Source organism: Saccostrea cucullata, unplaced genomic scaffold (assembly GCF_032062105.1).
Source record: "Saccostrea cucullata isolate Sc308-1 unplaced genomic scaffold, CSIRO_AGI_Scuc_v1 ctg495, whole genome shotgun sequence".
Classification (NCBI taxonomy): Eukaryota; Metazoa; Mollusca; class Bivalvia; order Ostreida; family Ostreidae; genus Saccostrea; species Saccostrea cuccullata.
The window spans coordinates 96,601-114,009 of NW_026923961.1; the positions used below are offsets into that span (position 1 = coordinate 96,601).

Here is a 17,409-nt window from a genome sequence, read left to right on the forward strand (position 1 = left end):
TATAGAATGATTATTTTGATGTGTTGGAGATAATATAGAATAATTATGCTGATGTGTTGGTGATAATTTAGAATGATTATGTTGATGTGTTGGTGATTTAGAATGATTATGTTGATGTGTTGGTGATGATATAGAATGATTATTTTGATGTGTTGGTGATGATTTAGAATGGTTATGTTGATGTGTTGGAGATTGTCACAACTGACCTCAAGTTGTGATGGATTCGTTAAATCAGAATTTACAAACCAAAATAAATAATATTTTGTAAGACCTCCTGTATACCAAGAAACAACAAGATTTATAAAAATTAACAATAAATTTATCTACATATGTACAATAAACATGAAAACGGCCAAAAGTTCAATCATGGTCATCACTGAACAGATTCACACTTCACACCACGTCGCAATGTATGGTCCACCATATTGTCCCTTCCGGTCCACCATATCCCAAAAGTATCCTCACCATGTACACCAATCCTCCCGTCCAGAACAAAAGCTTAATATACAATTTTGGTCACCTACAATTTTCATAGGGTTTTCTAATAAAATGTTCGAAACACATATCTGTTCAATATACTAGATTTTACAAACAAATAACGAAAGAAAACATGTATTTGCCGTTTAACAAGTAAATGAATTAGAGCGTAAATATCTATATTCTCGCTATATTGCTTACAGTTTTACATAGAAAATTGCTCTTTAAAGCTAACAACAAAAATATTGTAAAGTATAAAAACTTACTGAGCTGTGGCATTTTATACATAAAAACCATATCTGTCATGGATTTGCTATTCTTCAAAGAATTTTCCCATATATTTCTATGTAAAAGGTCTTGCTCTCAACGCCGCTACAAAACATCCCTGAATCCCAAGATCACACAGCAGGGGAAACAGCTATATAAAACACACCCAAGTTCACACAGCATGGGTTATATAAATGCACACCCAAGATCACTAAGCATGGGTAAAGCATAACTCACAGCGAAAATTTTTAAAGAACCTCATCTGACACACACTAGCCAACACCCAGTATAAATAACTGACCAAACTACTCAAACGGATGCTTCCATATAAATTTGATGAATTAGTATACGTTGATAAAAATAGAACAAATACAACTCAGTGACCAATAGTGCGTAAATGAAATAAACGATAACTCCTAACGCCCAAAATAAAGATACAATGAAACGCATTGAAGTGGTAAAATTTTCCGTTCGAATGGAAGGTTTTGAGCTATCTTTAGAACGTTTATTGTCATCTTATGACACGCCCATTTCTTTAGAAATGGACAAATACTGTCAATTTGTTTATTCGAATACCTGTAGAACAGGTTTCCATAAATATAATAGCCAATGAAATTGTCGGTCTAAATAAACACCGAGTAAACACGTGTTCGACCGAAACATGTGTTGTGGTAACATCAGTAGACATGATAAGTTCAAAAATATGTACATATGCGTTGCAATTTGAGTTTTACAGAAGCAGGGAGTCTCTAACTCTCTCTTCTAATTTTTAAAGCTTCATTTTACAGTGTAACTCATATTGCTTTTCATAAAAACCAGATTGGAGTGTCCTAAAACATTGAATTGACACATATTTTCACACTCGTTATATAAATGCACAAAATATGGGCGTGTCATTATGTTGTAACTGACGTTCAAAACATGACCCAGAATGTTTCGTCCACACGGAAAATTTTACCACTTCAATGCACTTCATTGTAATTCTTACCAAATCCTGTACAATAAGCTAATATTAAACATTGACACAATGTCACTTGTGACAATACCTCCCTTCTTAAGACACAAAATGCAATTTTGTGACATAAATGAAAAACTATGTACACAACAAAGTCTTTATGAACAAGAACTTACTCAGGAACAACACGACTGAGAAAATCAGCTCCAATGTTATCTACACCTCTAATAACTTCAGTTCTAAAGTTGAACGCTTGTAGAAAAAGAGACCATCTCATCAATTTGCTGTTTGAAACTTTAGTCTTTTGTAAATGAAGTAGTGATCTATGATCTGTCTCCACAACAAACGCTCTTCCATACAAGTAAGACTGAAATTTCTGTATAGCCCATACAACTGCAAGACACTCTTTCTCCACAACCGAATAACGTTGTTCTCTGTCTAGCAGCTTCCGGCTTGCATACGCAACTGGAAATGTACGTCCATCATGCTTCTGCATCAGCACTGCACCAACTCCATGATTAGATGCATCAGTTCTTAAGATGAATGGCTTCGTCAAATCTGGTAATCTGAGAATTGGGCTGTATAGCAACATGGATTTTAAACTCTTAAATGAATTATCATGTTCTTGTTTCCAGTCAAATTTGTTTGGAACACCTTTCTTGGTTAAGTCAGTTAAAGGAGCAGCAATAGAGGAAAAGTTTGGCACAAATTTTCTATAATAGCCAATCAAACCAAGGAAAGATCTAACCTGCTTCTTTGTCTCTGGCCTTGGTGCTTCTTGGATAGCTCTTAACTTCTTGTTGGTTGGCTGTAAGGTTCCTCCTCCAATAACATGACCCAAGTACTCAAGTTTCGTCTGCGCTAGCTCACATTTAGATGGTTTTGCTATTAATTGCGCTCTCTGAAGTCTCTCCAGCACTTTTCTCAGTTCTGTAATATGTTCTTCAAAAGTTTCTGTATGAATGAGAATGTCATCAACAAAACTATCAGTATGCTCTAAACCTTTGAGAATTTTCCTCATTAGCCTGTTAAAAGTAGCTGGGCTATTCTTCATACCGAAGGGCATTACTTTAAATCTGTACAAACCATCTGGTGTTAAAAATGATGTTAAATCTCTGTCTTCTTCTCTCATCGGAATCTGCCAATAACCCTTACATAAATCAAGCTTAGAAAAGAAACGACTATTGCTTATTTTAGTCATGATTTCATCTGGATCTGGCATTGGTTCTGGATCAAAAATCGTTACCTTATTCAAGTTACGAAAATCCACACATATTCTCTGGCTACCATCGGACTTCTTTGCCACGACAATCGAACTAGCATACGGTGATTCTGATGGTTCGATGATATCCATGTCAATCATATGCTGTATTTCTTCTCGGACTGCACTTCTGACTGCATACGGTATCTGATATGGTCTGTTTCTGATTGGTTCTTTGGTAGTGAGATGAACTTCATGCTGGATAACATTCGTTCTACCAGGTAGATCTGTTAAAACTTCCTGAAATTCATGTAAGACATCATTAATGGATTCAAGCTGATCTGATGACAGTGAATGATTTACCTTAACATCTGTGAATGATTCTGTTGCCTTCATTGGAAGAAGATGTAACAAATGTTCATTACTGGAGTCCTCTGTTTCCTCCGATTCCAAAACGACACAAGAGGCTAAAGTTGTTGGCGAGTCTGTATTCCTTTCCTCTCGAACATTGTATTTCTTCAATAAATTTGCATGAAACAAACGAATATGTCCATTCATATCTATCTGGTAATCAGTTTGTCCTTTTCTATCAACTACTTTGAAAGGTCCTTTCCACTGCATTAAAAGTTTGTTATGGTCTGTTGGAAGCAAAAGAAGAACGAAATCACCAACCTTGAAAGATCTCGGCTTTGTTCTTTTATCGTACTGTTTCTTGTGATAATCTTTGGACTTCTGAAGTTCTCTCTGAGCCAGCTCACACGTTCTTGCTAGTCGCTCCTTAAGGTCAAGCACATACTGGTAAGTAGTTTTCACTTCCGGGTCCTTCTCCTCCTTCGTCCACAGTTCTTTCAAAACTTTCATAGGTCCCCTAACATTACGTGCATAAACTAGATCAAATGGAGAAAATTTAGTGCTTTCTTGTGGAACTTCTCGATAAGCAAATAACAATGCTGGTAAATATCTATCCCAGTCTTTTGGTCTTTCAAAACTCATTTTCCTTAACATTGACTTCAAAGTACCATTGAACTTTTCTACTAGTCCATTACATGCTGGATGGTATGGAGTTGTTACTAATTGCTTAAATGATAAAAGTCGACCCACCTCTTTCATGATGTTGGAGGTAAATTGCGTACCCATGTCCGACAGAACTTCTTTTGGAATGCCAACTCTGCTGAATATCTCTACCAACGCTTCTGCCACCGTCTCTGTATCGATGTTCTTCAATGCAACCGCCTCTGGATACCTAGTACTGTAATCTACAACAGTCAAAATATATCTATTGCCTTTGTCAGTAATTGGAGAAAGCGGACCTACCAAATCTACGGCTACCCGTTCAAATGGTGTATCAATAAGTGGCATTTTCTCCAACGGAACCTTCGTCACTTTGCCTTTAGGAAATGTTCTTTGGCATATGTCACATGATTGGCAATATCTCGTCACGTCACCCTGGATTCCAGGCCAATAGAAATTCGACATGATACGGTCTAGAGTTTTCTTTGTACCAAGATGTCCGCCTAGGATACTGTCGTGCGCAATCATCATAACTTTCTGTCGCAAAGGTTCTGGAACAAGAAGTTGTTTATACAGTTTTTCATCACTAACCTTTCTTGAATGATAATGTCTGTACAACAGTCCTCTTTCAACACTAAACCATGTCTCTATATTTTCACCAATGTTCTTCTTTCTGCCAGTCGCTGCATGCTCACGATACACTTTCAAGGAAGAATCATCCATCTGCAGTTGTTTCATCAGATCAATTGTCATATCAGTATCCACTAAATCTGTAACTTTTAGCTTTTTCATACCTTTCTCTTCTTTTTTCTTTTGATTCCTTGTCTGTACTGCTTGAAGAACTTGACTACACTCTTCTCTAACGTCTTTTCTACACCACTGTGGATCAGGATCCGTCTGATTTCTGGCACCATTGATGTTACCTATAATAAGATCGTAAACAGGTTCTTTCATACATAGAGCATTGATATTACCTGTGAAATAGGGAGTGTCGACATAGATGGAAGCCTCCTGCACTGTACGAACTGTGCCGTCTATCAGAACACATTTCTGCACTTGCCCAGTCAGCTGATCATCTGTAACCAAATCTCTCTTCACAACAACACCACTACAACCTGAGTCTCTTAATACTTTAACAAAGTTCTCACCGACATAACCCATAGCAACGGGCATCTTTTCACAAACCTTGCAGACGCCTCCAATAACAGGTAATATGTGTCCACATGCGAGTTTTACAAGTCCATCTGTGACACAACACTGCAACAGTTTATGTTTGAGAATGCATGCTGATCCTATGTGAGGCTGATTTTGATGCGATATAGCATTGTCCGTCTTGACTTCAGCAGAATTCTGTAAGCTGGAACTAGAATTGTCATTAGATTTTATGCAATTCAACTCACAGTTATGTTGACTCTGTAACACTGCAGCCTTTTGAGTATTGTGCGAAGTAGGTACTGCACGAGGAATTTTCTGCTTGGAGAAACAGTTTCTTGCCAAATGACCACTTTTCCCACAGATGTAACATTTTCTCTCACCCTTTTGCTGTAGTGATCCTTGGTACGCCTGTTGTTTTTGAATGGATCCACTGTTATTACTCTGAACGTTGTAAGTGCTTGATGGTTGCTTCTGAAAAACTTGTAAGTCTTTAGTGAATGAAGTATAACCATGAGCTTCAATAAATTGATCTGCGAGTTTTGACATTTCTTCTACGCTGAGCTTCGGATGTCTTTCTTTAAGATACATTCCCAACTGCTTACTACAACTGTTTAAAAACTGTTCTCTTAAACACAAATCTTTAAGACCGTCATATGTTTTAGGACTATCTGCTAAAGACAACCATTTCTCAACATAATTGTTCAGCCTAGCAAAGAATTGTGAAGGATTCTCACCCTGTTCTGGTCTGCTGGAACGGAATTTGACACGAAACCCTTCTTCCGTCAGTTGAAAACGCCTTAACAACGCTTGTTTCAAGGTACCATAATTCAGAGCCTCTGAAACTGGAAGTCTAGAATACACCTCAAGAGCTTTACCTTTCAGGAGAGCACTAAGATTAATCGCCCATGAAGACTGTTCCCACTTAGCACACGAAGCAAACCTTTCGAATCTCTGTAAATATGAATCAATACAATCTTTAGATTCATCAAACGGAGGTAACTTTGGCAACTTAGCAAGCGATTGAGAAGCAAGACCTAATGGATCTACAGCTAATTCTCCAGCTTTTAATTTTTGTAATTCAGTTTCTTTCTTAAGTTTTTCTAATTCAATTTCGCTCTCAATCTTTCTCGCTTCTCTCTCTGCTGCCCTTTCCATCCTTTCAAAATATTCTCTCTCTTTTCTGTCAACAAACTCTTGTAACTCAGTTCCTTGCAAACCTAACTTTTCTCCTAATTGTACATACTCCATTGTTACAATATGCAACGCAACAACAAACAAATGTGAAAATAAGAAAATAACAAAATGCATATGAAAAAAATAGTTTGTACAAAACCTGCGAAAAAAAAAATAATTCAAACAATAGAAATCTTTTTCAACTAAAGCCTTTTCTACAAAACGTGAAAATAATGCAGGTATACTTGGTAACAGGAACTCTATCCCACCGCTGCCACCAAAAATGTCACAACTGACCTCAAGTTGTGATGGATTCGTTAAATCAGAATTTACAAACCAAAATAAATAATATTTTGTAAGACCTCCAGTATACCAAGAAACAACAAGATTTATAAAAATTAACAATAAATTTATCTACATATATACAATAAACATGAAAACGGCCAAAAGTTCAATCATGGTCATCACTGAACAGATTCACACTTCACACCACGTCGCAATGTATGGTCCACCATATTGTCCATTCCGGTCCACCATATCCCAAAAGTATCCTCACCATGTACACCAATCCTCCCGTCCAGAACAAAAGCTTAATATACAATTTTGGTCACCTACAATTTTCATAGGGTTTTCTAATAAAATGTTCGAAACACATATCTGTTCAATATACTAGATTTTACAAACAAATAACGAAAGAAAACATGTATTTGCCGTTTAACAAGTAAATGAATTAGAGCGTAAATATCTATATTCTCGCTATATTGCTTACAGTTTTACATAGAAAATTGCTCTTTAAAGCTAACAACAAAAATATTGTAAAGTATAAAAACTTACTGAGCTGTGGCATTTTATACATAAAAACCATACTGTCGGCCCCCAGGTCTTGCTCTCAACGCCGCTACAAAACATCCCTGAATCCCAAGATCACACAGCAGGGGAAACAGCTAAAACACACCCAAGTTCACACAGCATGGGTTATATAAATGCACACCCAAGATCACTAAGCATGGGTAAAGTATAACTCACAGCGTCCAGACCTCATCTGACACACACTAGCCAACACCCAGTATAAATAACTGACCAAACTACTCAAACGGGTTCGACGAGTATACGTTGATAAAAATAGAACAAATACAACTCAGTGACCAATAGTGCGTAAATGAAATAAACGATAACTCCTAACGCCCAAAATAAAGATAACTCTTACCAAATCCTGTACAATAAGCTAATATTAAACATTGACACAATGTCACTTGTGACAGAGATAATATAGAATGATTATGCTGATGTGTTGGTGATAATTTAGAATGATTATGTTGATGTGTTGGTGATAGTTGGTGATGATATAGAATGATTATGTTGATGTGTTGGTGATGATATAGAATGATTATGTTGATGTGTTGGTGATGATTCAGAAGGATTATGTTGATGTGTTGTATATAAATCCTCCGACGTTAACGTAAAATTACCTACAAAGGTTCTGGTCAAAATATTGGATCCTAATGCCCACTTTTATTAAAAAGTATGTTTTTCAAGTTTTGTCAAGTTTTGTCCTTTTTGGTGTGGGGATAGGTTGTAGGGACTTCAGATCTCGTATTCTTTTGAGCTTTCCTCTTAGAGTGAAAAAAACATCACTCAGTTCTCCTATACGGCAGTGAAACCTGTAAATGTTAATTGAGTGTTGATTATTTTTCATAAATTCTACCTCATTTCACTTATATAACATGTTTATTTACCGCTAATATATTTCCACAAAAATGTATTTTATAAGATGAATGTAAATATTTTTAGTATAGCTTTAATAGCTTGTGGGGCAAAATAAACTACTTATATAAGGAATGACGCTTGAAGAGGTATCTTTCTTTTCAGGGTTTTGACAAACCTCAAAACGTTTGAAAGTCAATGATCGATCATTTCTGGAAAGAAGAGATGACACAAACTGAGTCCTCTACAAGAAGGAACCGGTCGTAATAAGGGCCGAAAATTATATGATAAACTCTTTATGATGCACTTATTATGTTCCCCAAACGAAGTTCGGGAACATATTGTTTTTACTCTGTTTCTTATTATTATGTCATCCCAGACGAAGTCGGGACGACATATTGCGATTGTACGCATGTTTTTTTGTCCAAGCGTTTTCTTGGAGATGGCTGGGACAATCGTCTTGAAACTTTCCTCAAAGGAAGATCACTGGTAGTTGTGGGACCGTTTTTTCAATTTCTTTCAAAATGGCTACCGTTGCCATGGAACCTACAAAAAGCGACGAATTTTGTCCGCGAGTGTTCTCTCTGGTCCTTTGGACATTCTTCATGAAACTTTGTAGTTGTAATGGTTAGTATATGTAATGCGATTTGCATTTAAAAATTGGAAAAAAAAGTTTCCATGGAAACATGTGAAAAGCGAAATATATTTGATTTTAAATAAGTACCGAAAATTATGAAAATTGGTTTTACAAGCTTAGCTATAATGGGTTTTGTTTTAGTAATGACAAAATGTGAAAGATTTGTCCAGTCTGGGACGACATAAGCTATTGCTTGCAATGGCAAACTTTCTAGTTATTATTTTTCTTCTTGGGAAAATTTTGTCCGCGAATGATCTTGTAAAGTACACATCCGATTAAGGGGAAACCTTTTTAGGATAAGTAGGCATGTTGTAGATTTGCTAATCGACGGTCATTTTGCGCGCACGTGCTTGCAAGAGCGCGCACGTGCAACACGTGGAATGACCAATATACTTGAAATTGCCGTAATATTTACATTTTTTTGATGTAATGCTTTGATATTTAGAATATATAGACATATTATAAATGTAGATAAGATGACATTGTCAACATGCCATTTTGCGCGCACGTGCTTGCAAGAGCGCGCACGTGAAACACGTGAAATAACCAATATAATGGATATAGCCGTAACTTTTCTATTTTTTGAGGAAATCTTTTGAAATTTATAATGTAAGGATATATTAGTAGTGTAGACAAGATGACATGATCAAAAAAGCAAGATCTCACGCGCATGCACGTGCGCTTCGCTCTGATTGGCTGAAACTAAAGTCTCTATATCTTTCTTGTTCTTTGACGAAATCCTATGAAATTTTGAACATAGCCATGCCATAGGCGCTTGGGTCAGGGATACTGTATTTTTTCTATATAATGTATTGACAGGAAATTCTCTGCTCTAACATTTTTTTTCAGTGTGCAGTGTTAATTTTTAGTTTTTTGTAAACCTTTCTCGCGCGCATATACACTAGAATGTGCGGAAATTGTTTTATGCACGCTTTAAAAATGTTACACACTGGAAAATGAAACAAGGCGTGCAACTTCGTTTGCCCCTTTTCTCATTTTTTCCTGTTAAAAGTTATACGCCGCTTACCAGCTGAATTACCAGCCCCATCTCTGCAAATAATTCTTATACAATGATAAAAATCCACAGGTAAAATTCGTGGCATCTTATATTTTTAAATAATTATTTTCGGCATTTTTTCGTTTAATTTTTGTAATCACAGAAGTCCCCGGAATTACAACGTCCAAAACCCAAAACGGGCGGAAGAAAATTAATGACAGCTCTGAAAATCGCAGGGAAAGAGTATTTGCCGATTTAAACTGTCTAAAATTTCTTACCAAATAACTTACAATATGATGTTATTAACCTGTATCATTTACCAAAGGAAATTAAACTCTAATAGATAGACGGAAGGGGGGGGGGTCTCGTCCACTTGTTCAAAAGTGTGTACTAATCGAAATCAATCATTGCGTGAAAACTTAAACGAGCAAAAAAAAAATTAAATGAAGAAATTAAAAAAAAAAACAAAAGAAAGAAAAGAAAGAAAGAAAAGCTGTTTAAACTTAAAACTGTATTTCATGAGAAAGGTGTGGGAAGTTCAATAAATATTCAATGGGCATAAACTCTCTCTCTCTCTCTCTTTCTCTCTCTCTCTCTCTCTCCCGAAAAGATAAAATAACCATTTGGCACCAAAGTGTAAAACGTGTGAAGGGTAGAAGGTGATGGGGATAACTTTCGTTACGATGAAAGAAATATACTGAGGTAGGGGACAATGTACATGTAGATGCCAACTTGAATATCCCCCCCCCCTTTCCATGCGTAAAGGATTTTTGATTAAGCAACGAATTCTGGCGTTACTGATATGTATTTTGAGCTGCATATTCAAAACCAGATTTTTTGTATTTTTTTTTTTTTTGGTAAAAAATATTTTTTATGCAATCAGATAAGTTTCAACTGGTAAATATATTCTGGCTGCAGGCATATACACACCTTTCGTGTCTTTCAGAGCAATCACCTGTAGTTATAGTAAAGAAAAACATGCAGTTGTTGTACAAATAAACTAGCCGAAATGTTTAATATATTCTTAAATTTATCTAATAATGTTTCGCCTGAAATACAAGTGTGTTAGATAAGGTATAACCCCCCCCCCTTTCCGTCTATCTATTAAAGTTTAATTTCCTTTGGTAAATGATACAGGTTAATAATATTATATTGTCAGTGATTTGGTAAGAAGTATAAGACAGTTTAAATCGGCAAATACTCTGATCCCTGCGATTTTCAGAGCTGTCAAATAATTTTTGCGCGCCGTTTTGGGTTTTGACGTTGTAAGAGCGCGACTTCCGTGATTACAAAAATTAAACGAGCGAAAAATGCCGAAAATAATTATTTAAAAATATAAGATGGATGAAAAGTTTATACCTGAGGATTTTTATTTTTGTATAAGAATTATTTGCAAATTTAATTCAGCTGGTAAGCGGCGCATATAACTTTTAACAGGAAAAAATGGAGTCTGGGGCACGGAAAGGGGCAAACGAAGTTGCAAGCCTTGTTTCTTTTTAGTATACAGTGGGATACGTCATTTTTAAAGCGTGCATAAAATCGAATTTCCGCGACATTCTAGTGTATATGAAGGAGAAAGGTTTACAAAAAACTAAAAATTAACACTGCACACTGAAAAAAAATGTTACGAGTATAGTTCGAATTTCCTCGACAATACATTATATAGAAAAAATACAGTATCCTTGACCCAAGCGCCTATGAGCCATGCATTAAGATATCCTACAAATATATATATAGCAAATATCATGAAAACACGTGCATGCATATGTGCTGCAATCTGATTGGCTTAAATCTTAAATAGCTATAACTCCTTTGGTTTTCAACCAAACAGGATGGAATTTGGAACATAGATAGATATAATAAACTTCTACAAGACGGTATGGTCACAAAGCACATGCATACAAGTGCGTGTACGTTCGCTGTAATCTGATTGGCTGAATTTTTAAACAGCTATATTTCCTTGGTTTTCAGCCAAACGGGGTGGGATTTAGAACATAGATAGATGTAAAGGACTTCTACAAGAAGATATGGTCACCATGCTCATGTAAGCACGTGCGTGCACATGAAATGAGATAAATCAAAAATACACTTGAATGAGTGTATTTTTTAATACTTTTGGATTAAATACTTTAATATTTAGTATATAAAAAATATATAGATTGTGTAGACAAGATGATATGGTCATTACGCACATGCATTCACATGCGCATGCTTGCAATGCTAAAATTTGAATGAACTTGGCATTGTTAAAGTCTCGAATGCATAGATTTTGTCCTATTTAATGAAGCTGTTACAGGGAATATGGCACCAAAAGGGAGTTGGGGAGCGTTTGGGGAACATCTGTAACGGTCCCCGTTACAATTAGAACTAGTTATAATTAAATATTTACATTTGCTGTGTTTTTTTTACTAAGCCAACAATGAAATTGATTTGAAAACCATTTTCGTGTACACTCATGCGTTGAAATACACGTGACGTCGCAATATAGCTACAGCAACATTAGTAAAAGTATAACGATTTAGGGCAGCGAGAAATTCAAATATTGAGTATATTTTTGGCGCTTCCAAACATGTAGAATATAAACATGAAATATGCCTACGTGACAAGTCTGTGTGATTCACACACCAATAACTCACACAATACTTAAAAACATTCCTTCAAACAATAGTTTTATCTTGAAACTATGACCAACGTGAGATCTTTCGTATATATCTACTCCTTTGCCTTTTTGCGCACAGCACGAATATAAGACATCCTGCATATAAAATATCAACTTTTGATTCTGTGTCGACAGACTGCTTTAAGAAATAAAAACTGACCAATTACGAAAAAACTGTTTTTGTATCGAGGTAAAGGCGTTGGGGAGGTGGAATTACCAACTTATGAGGGGTTCATGTTTCCTACAGAAAAAAAGGAGAGTTCAATGTCATTTCTTCATTAATTTAAATAAAATTAAAATCCCAGGGTATAACTTTGTTGACTTCTCAGTGTTTTGGTAGTCGCCAACCAATCATATTGCAGAAAATCAAATTGCATGGCGTCAAAAGTTGATTGAAAATTTTCTGAGGGATGGACTGGTAGACAGCTCACAAACATCCATGGGCAATAGCTAAATGCTATGCGTAAAAATTTTCAGACTTTGATTTTTTTTTAGAAATAAACTTAACAAACTACCTAATTGAGGACAAAACTAAGGGGGGGGGTCCTTAAATTTCTTTATATACAGGCAAAACCTTACATTTTCAAGAGGAATCCATGTTTCCCTGGAATTCTTTTGTCTGCCGCATTTCGTGAAGATTAGTTGTACTACAATCTGATTAAAATCAGCTGTTCTGATACGCTACCGCTTACGAACATCAGATGTTCGTAAGCGGTAGCGTATCAGAACAGCTGATTTTAATCATATTGAGTTGTACTAGAAACTCAGAAGGGGGGGTGTTCCCTTACCCCTCTAGATCTGCCCTTTATTATATTCCTGTATTACCTTTTCAAATTCATTTAGACATTTTTACTTTAACTTTATTGTTGGTGATTGAGATTAGTCATGTTATACTTAACTATACTGAATACCGAGCTTTTTTCTCCGAGTGAAATTCATTAAAACCTGTCCATGGTAACCACCTACTAGTATTTATATAAATTCTCTAAATATATAGTTTCCTGAAAGCATTTGTGGATACAAAATGCATTTCGTGTGTGAGGGTTCATTGTGAGGCTGTGTGACATAATTGGTTTGGTAGTCTTCATGTTTGTTAAGGTTCAAAATTCGTAGGTAAAATTCTGATTATACTGCTTCCATGGCAACCACACCACACATAGCAACCAAAATTAATATTTCCCCTTTTCAGTTTATTCAGTTATGTTTTTTCCCTACTTAGATTACGTGAATTCACTTAGATAAAGTAAAGTAAGCAGAATCAAATGAGGAAAATGTAAAGTAAAACATCTATACTTATGTACTTTAATACTGAACCATGTTCTATGGTCGATACAAAAACCTTGTCAGCAAATACAATTTATCATTGGGTCAAATGCTGACTGACGTTTTCCATACTAATTGTAAGTCCATAATTTATATACTGAATTGACGACGGTTTTTTTCGTTATTTTCTTATCATGACAAGGAGCACATGACGCGTTTGACCGGTTGGTATGCTCACTCCTCCATGGCACCTGAACCACCCCCCCCCTTCTCAGATGTTTTGGAGGTCCATATCTGCTCTGCTTCTATTTTGTATTTATTTTAATGGATTTTTGATATTGAATACTGTTTATTATCTCCATATGTTTCATTTGAGAAAAAAAACTTGAAAGTCGAACCTAGGCCTGTTTTCAAGAGATCAGCTATGATTTTTCTTGATCGTCCGTTTTTCCAGATTTTTGTGTTGTTTAAATGGACTTTGAGCTTACCTAATCTATATTTATATTCCAACATAAGCTAGATAATTTATATAATTCTGTAGCCTTTATTAGTCAGTGAAATGTTCAATAAATCTAAACGATCTTCCTTCAGACAAAACGTTTTTTTTTTTTACTCCTTCCATACTGAAGGTCCTTAATATGTCAAAACTTGAAATAAACATATTGTGAATGTCATTATTCTTTAATATTGATCAAACTCATACGACAGTACAGATAGTGTAAATATTTGATGTTTATTTCATATACTGGATGGCTTTCACTTCCCCTGAATGATACAACCCTACCCACAACCTCCCCTCACTGTCCACACTCAGTCCAACTGGACCCTCTAGTCCACAATTATCCACACATCTCAGGAACTGTCCATTCTGATCTAGGATGTGTAGACAGTTATTGAGTTGGTCAGCCACAATGATGTGACCCATAGAGTCTGTCACTATTTGACAAGGACAGAATGATTTCATCCCCCCTGGAGGTTTGTCATTGTATCTGAATCTGACTTTTCCTGTCCTGTCCACCACTACCACTGCTTTTGCATTCTGATCAGAGGCCACTATGTCTCCATTGATGTTCTCCACCACAAACAATGGATATTCTCCTACTTGATAGATTGGATCCCCATGTTCATCTTTATCTATTTCCTGTGTCACTCTCTGTCCCTGATAACGGACTATTTTACGAAGACTAAGATCAGTAGTAACCATAGTAACTAGGATTTCCCCATACCTGGTACAGCACAGTCCTCTTGGATGCCAGCCCTTTGGTGTGGTGATCAGTGTCTTTGTCTTCCCATCTCTGACAATGTTCACAGTTCTATTTTTACCATCACTGTATATCAGTTCTCCCTGTTTGGTCACTGTAATGTCACTAGGGAATGTCTTACATGTACTGGTGACAGTGTTTTGTACAGCTCCATGTATGTCCATACAGGTTATCATTTTGTCTTTACCACTAACATAAGCTTTATCTGATCCTACACAGGCCACTCTCAGTAAGTTTTTAACATTTGTTGGAATGTTAGCAATCACTTTGGCTTCTTCTAATAATTCCTTAACAGATAAAAAGGAGACTTTATCTGTCAGACTGGATAGTGATGTCTGTGTCAATGTAGCCTTGTATTCTCCTAATTCTATGCTGACTTCTCTCCCTTGGACTGTGTTTGTTTGAAGAGAGGGTAATGGTAAATCAGGTATTTGTGGAATGTTTCTGTATTCCTTCAGTTTGGATTGGTAGTTTTTGACATCACACACTTTGTTGGACTTCAGGATTTCTTTGTTTTCTTGAACAGTTTGAATCATACTGGAATTCTGACTTCTGAGTTTGGACTGGCATGATTTCAGAGTTGTAATATGATGATCTCTGAGTGACTGGATCAGGGATTCCATTTTATTAAAGATGTTATCCACCTCTAGGTGCCATTGATTTCTATGATCATTGGTCTGTTTCTGTAAATCTGCATAATGGCCCATGGATTGGGAGATTTCTTTTTCATTGACTTTATTTTGAGCAGTATTTTTTAAAATAATGTTCTCAATTTGTTCTGTTTCTCTTTTTATCATTTCTCTCTTTCTAGCTATTATGTCTGCCATGTCATGAAACTCATGACCTCTGTGGTTAGGACCAGTGAGGCATTTGATGCAGACCAGGACATCACACTGTTGACAGTGGGCCTCACATCTCTGGTGGGAATGAGATGTACACTGAGGGAACACAAGCTGTACTGTACGCTTTGTGAAAGGAACAATGTCATGCTTCATAGACTTGAGGCTCTTGACATGTTTGTTGATGCACTCTTCACACAGACCGACTTGACAGCTGTTACAGAATTGCTGGACAGGTTTGGCACAAAGGTCACAGGTTATGAGTTCCTGAGCCTGGCTGGTGGCAGTCGCCATTCCTAGGTACCCATATCTGCAATAACAAAACGACATATAATTTTTTTTATCTAGCTCATCAACTTGTAGGGAAAGGACAGACAATTTTGTTTTCCTTGTCTTTTTTCTTCATATTATTTTTAAAAAAAAACTTAGAATCTAAATTAAATTTAGTATTTTTAAGTGTTCCAAACTCAAAATTTTCGGTTTTTTTTTAAAGGTGGAAGACCAAATCTTAAAATGATGTTTAACTCTTTAGCTGTTATGCCTTCGGCATCGGGTGACATAATACTCCAGGGCTTTCCTGTCACCTCGGGGCAAATATTCTGGTATGTCACCCTCGAAGCCATGTGATATATGTACGAGGGTTGTTCCTAAAGTAATGTCACAACTTCGATAAAAATGCTACTAGTCGACGTAAATTAACGAAATTTCACATGATCGAAGCTATTTATATTTCAAATCAGTCCTGAAAAATTCAAATTAAAATGATGTATACTTTTCAAAATATCGAATTATATACAAAGTGCAATTATGGTAGTCGCCGCACCAAAATAACGTCATAATTATGATGGATACGCGGCGTCAAACACTTAAACGCTTCCCCTTCGTTTCATTAAAAATATTTGAGATTCACGAACACATTCACATATATTTCTCTTTTTAAAAGAATTAATGGCACCCATTGTAAACTCAGTCCATACATAACTTAGTCATCTGTCAAAATTTTTTGAACAGTACCATAAGAAAAACTTAAAGTTTCTCATATCGCTCTAAACGTCTCTCATTTTGGACAACGTCAGACACCATACTAGCCTCACAGGGAACCCCGGATCGGGTGGTTTGACTGTGTGTAACTAGTGTACCCAGATGCACCCAGGTTACATGTACAAGCACTAGTGTAGTCTTCTCACATGGGGGCCAATCAAGGCAGCGGAATAATGAGGGGCAGTGTAGAGTTTTGTTTTCAGGTGGGTATGGCGGTAACCCATTGAGAGTTTCCCCCGGCCAAAGTGTTGGTCAGGGGAATGGGGGTAGTCATCCCTCAGTCATAAGGACTCAATCACACACCAGTAAGGGGGCAGTGTCCTGGGGGGAGCCCCTCTATAGTTTACAAGGTCCATTAACTCCGGTTAGGTCAGCTTACGCTATGCCTCGGGAGGCATATGAAAATACAACTAGGGAATCCCCCGGGACTCTGAGTCACTCATGTTCTGCATCGGTGTTAGGGGTCAGACAGGCACGGAGACTGTGCCAGTTGTTAGTTTGGCGAGTCCAGCTGTGGAGTTTAGGCCAATAGATAGTTATATTTCGGGTGCTTCATGCGGTAGAGAAAATACTTCTCTTGAAACTCCCATAAGACTCCAGGGGTCATCTCCCAGTGATTACTCAAGGTCAAGCCAAAATATCCCAGCTGAGGCCAAGAGTCTCAAGTACACTGGTGACCTTGAGTGGGGTCTATTCTATGCGAAATTTAGAACGTTAGTTCGATATTATAGGTGGGATGATGATGATAGTCTATTGGCTCTCAGTGTC

General features: G+C 36.6%; 2 protein-coding genes across 2 annotated transcripts; both read right to left on the bottom strand.

The window, feature by feature from the left end:
- Positions 1-1,871: 1,871 nt before the first annotated feature.
- LOC134265339 (uncharacterized) lies at positions 1,872-6,314 on the bottom strand. Its single transcript, XM_062747559.1, has one exon. The coding sequence runs from the start codon at positions 6,312-6,314 to the stop codon at positions 1,872-1,874; it is 4,443 nt and encodes a 1,480-aa protein (XP_062603543.1).
- A 7,901-nt stretch (positions 6,315-14,215) lies between these two features.
- On the bottom strand, positions 14,216-15,894 carry LOC134265338 (uncharacterized). Its single transcript, XM_062747558.1, has one exon. The coding sequence runs from the start codon at positions 15,892-15,894 to the stop codon at positions 14,233-14,235; it is 1,662 nt and encodes a 553-aa protein (XP_062603542.1). The 3' UTR covers positions 14,216-14,232.
- Positions 15,895-17,409: the final 1,515 nt, after the last annotated feature.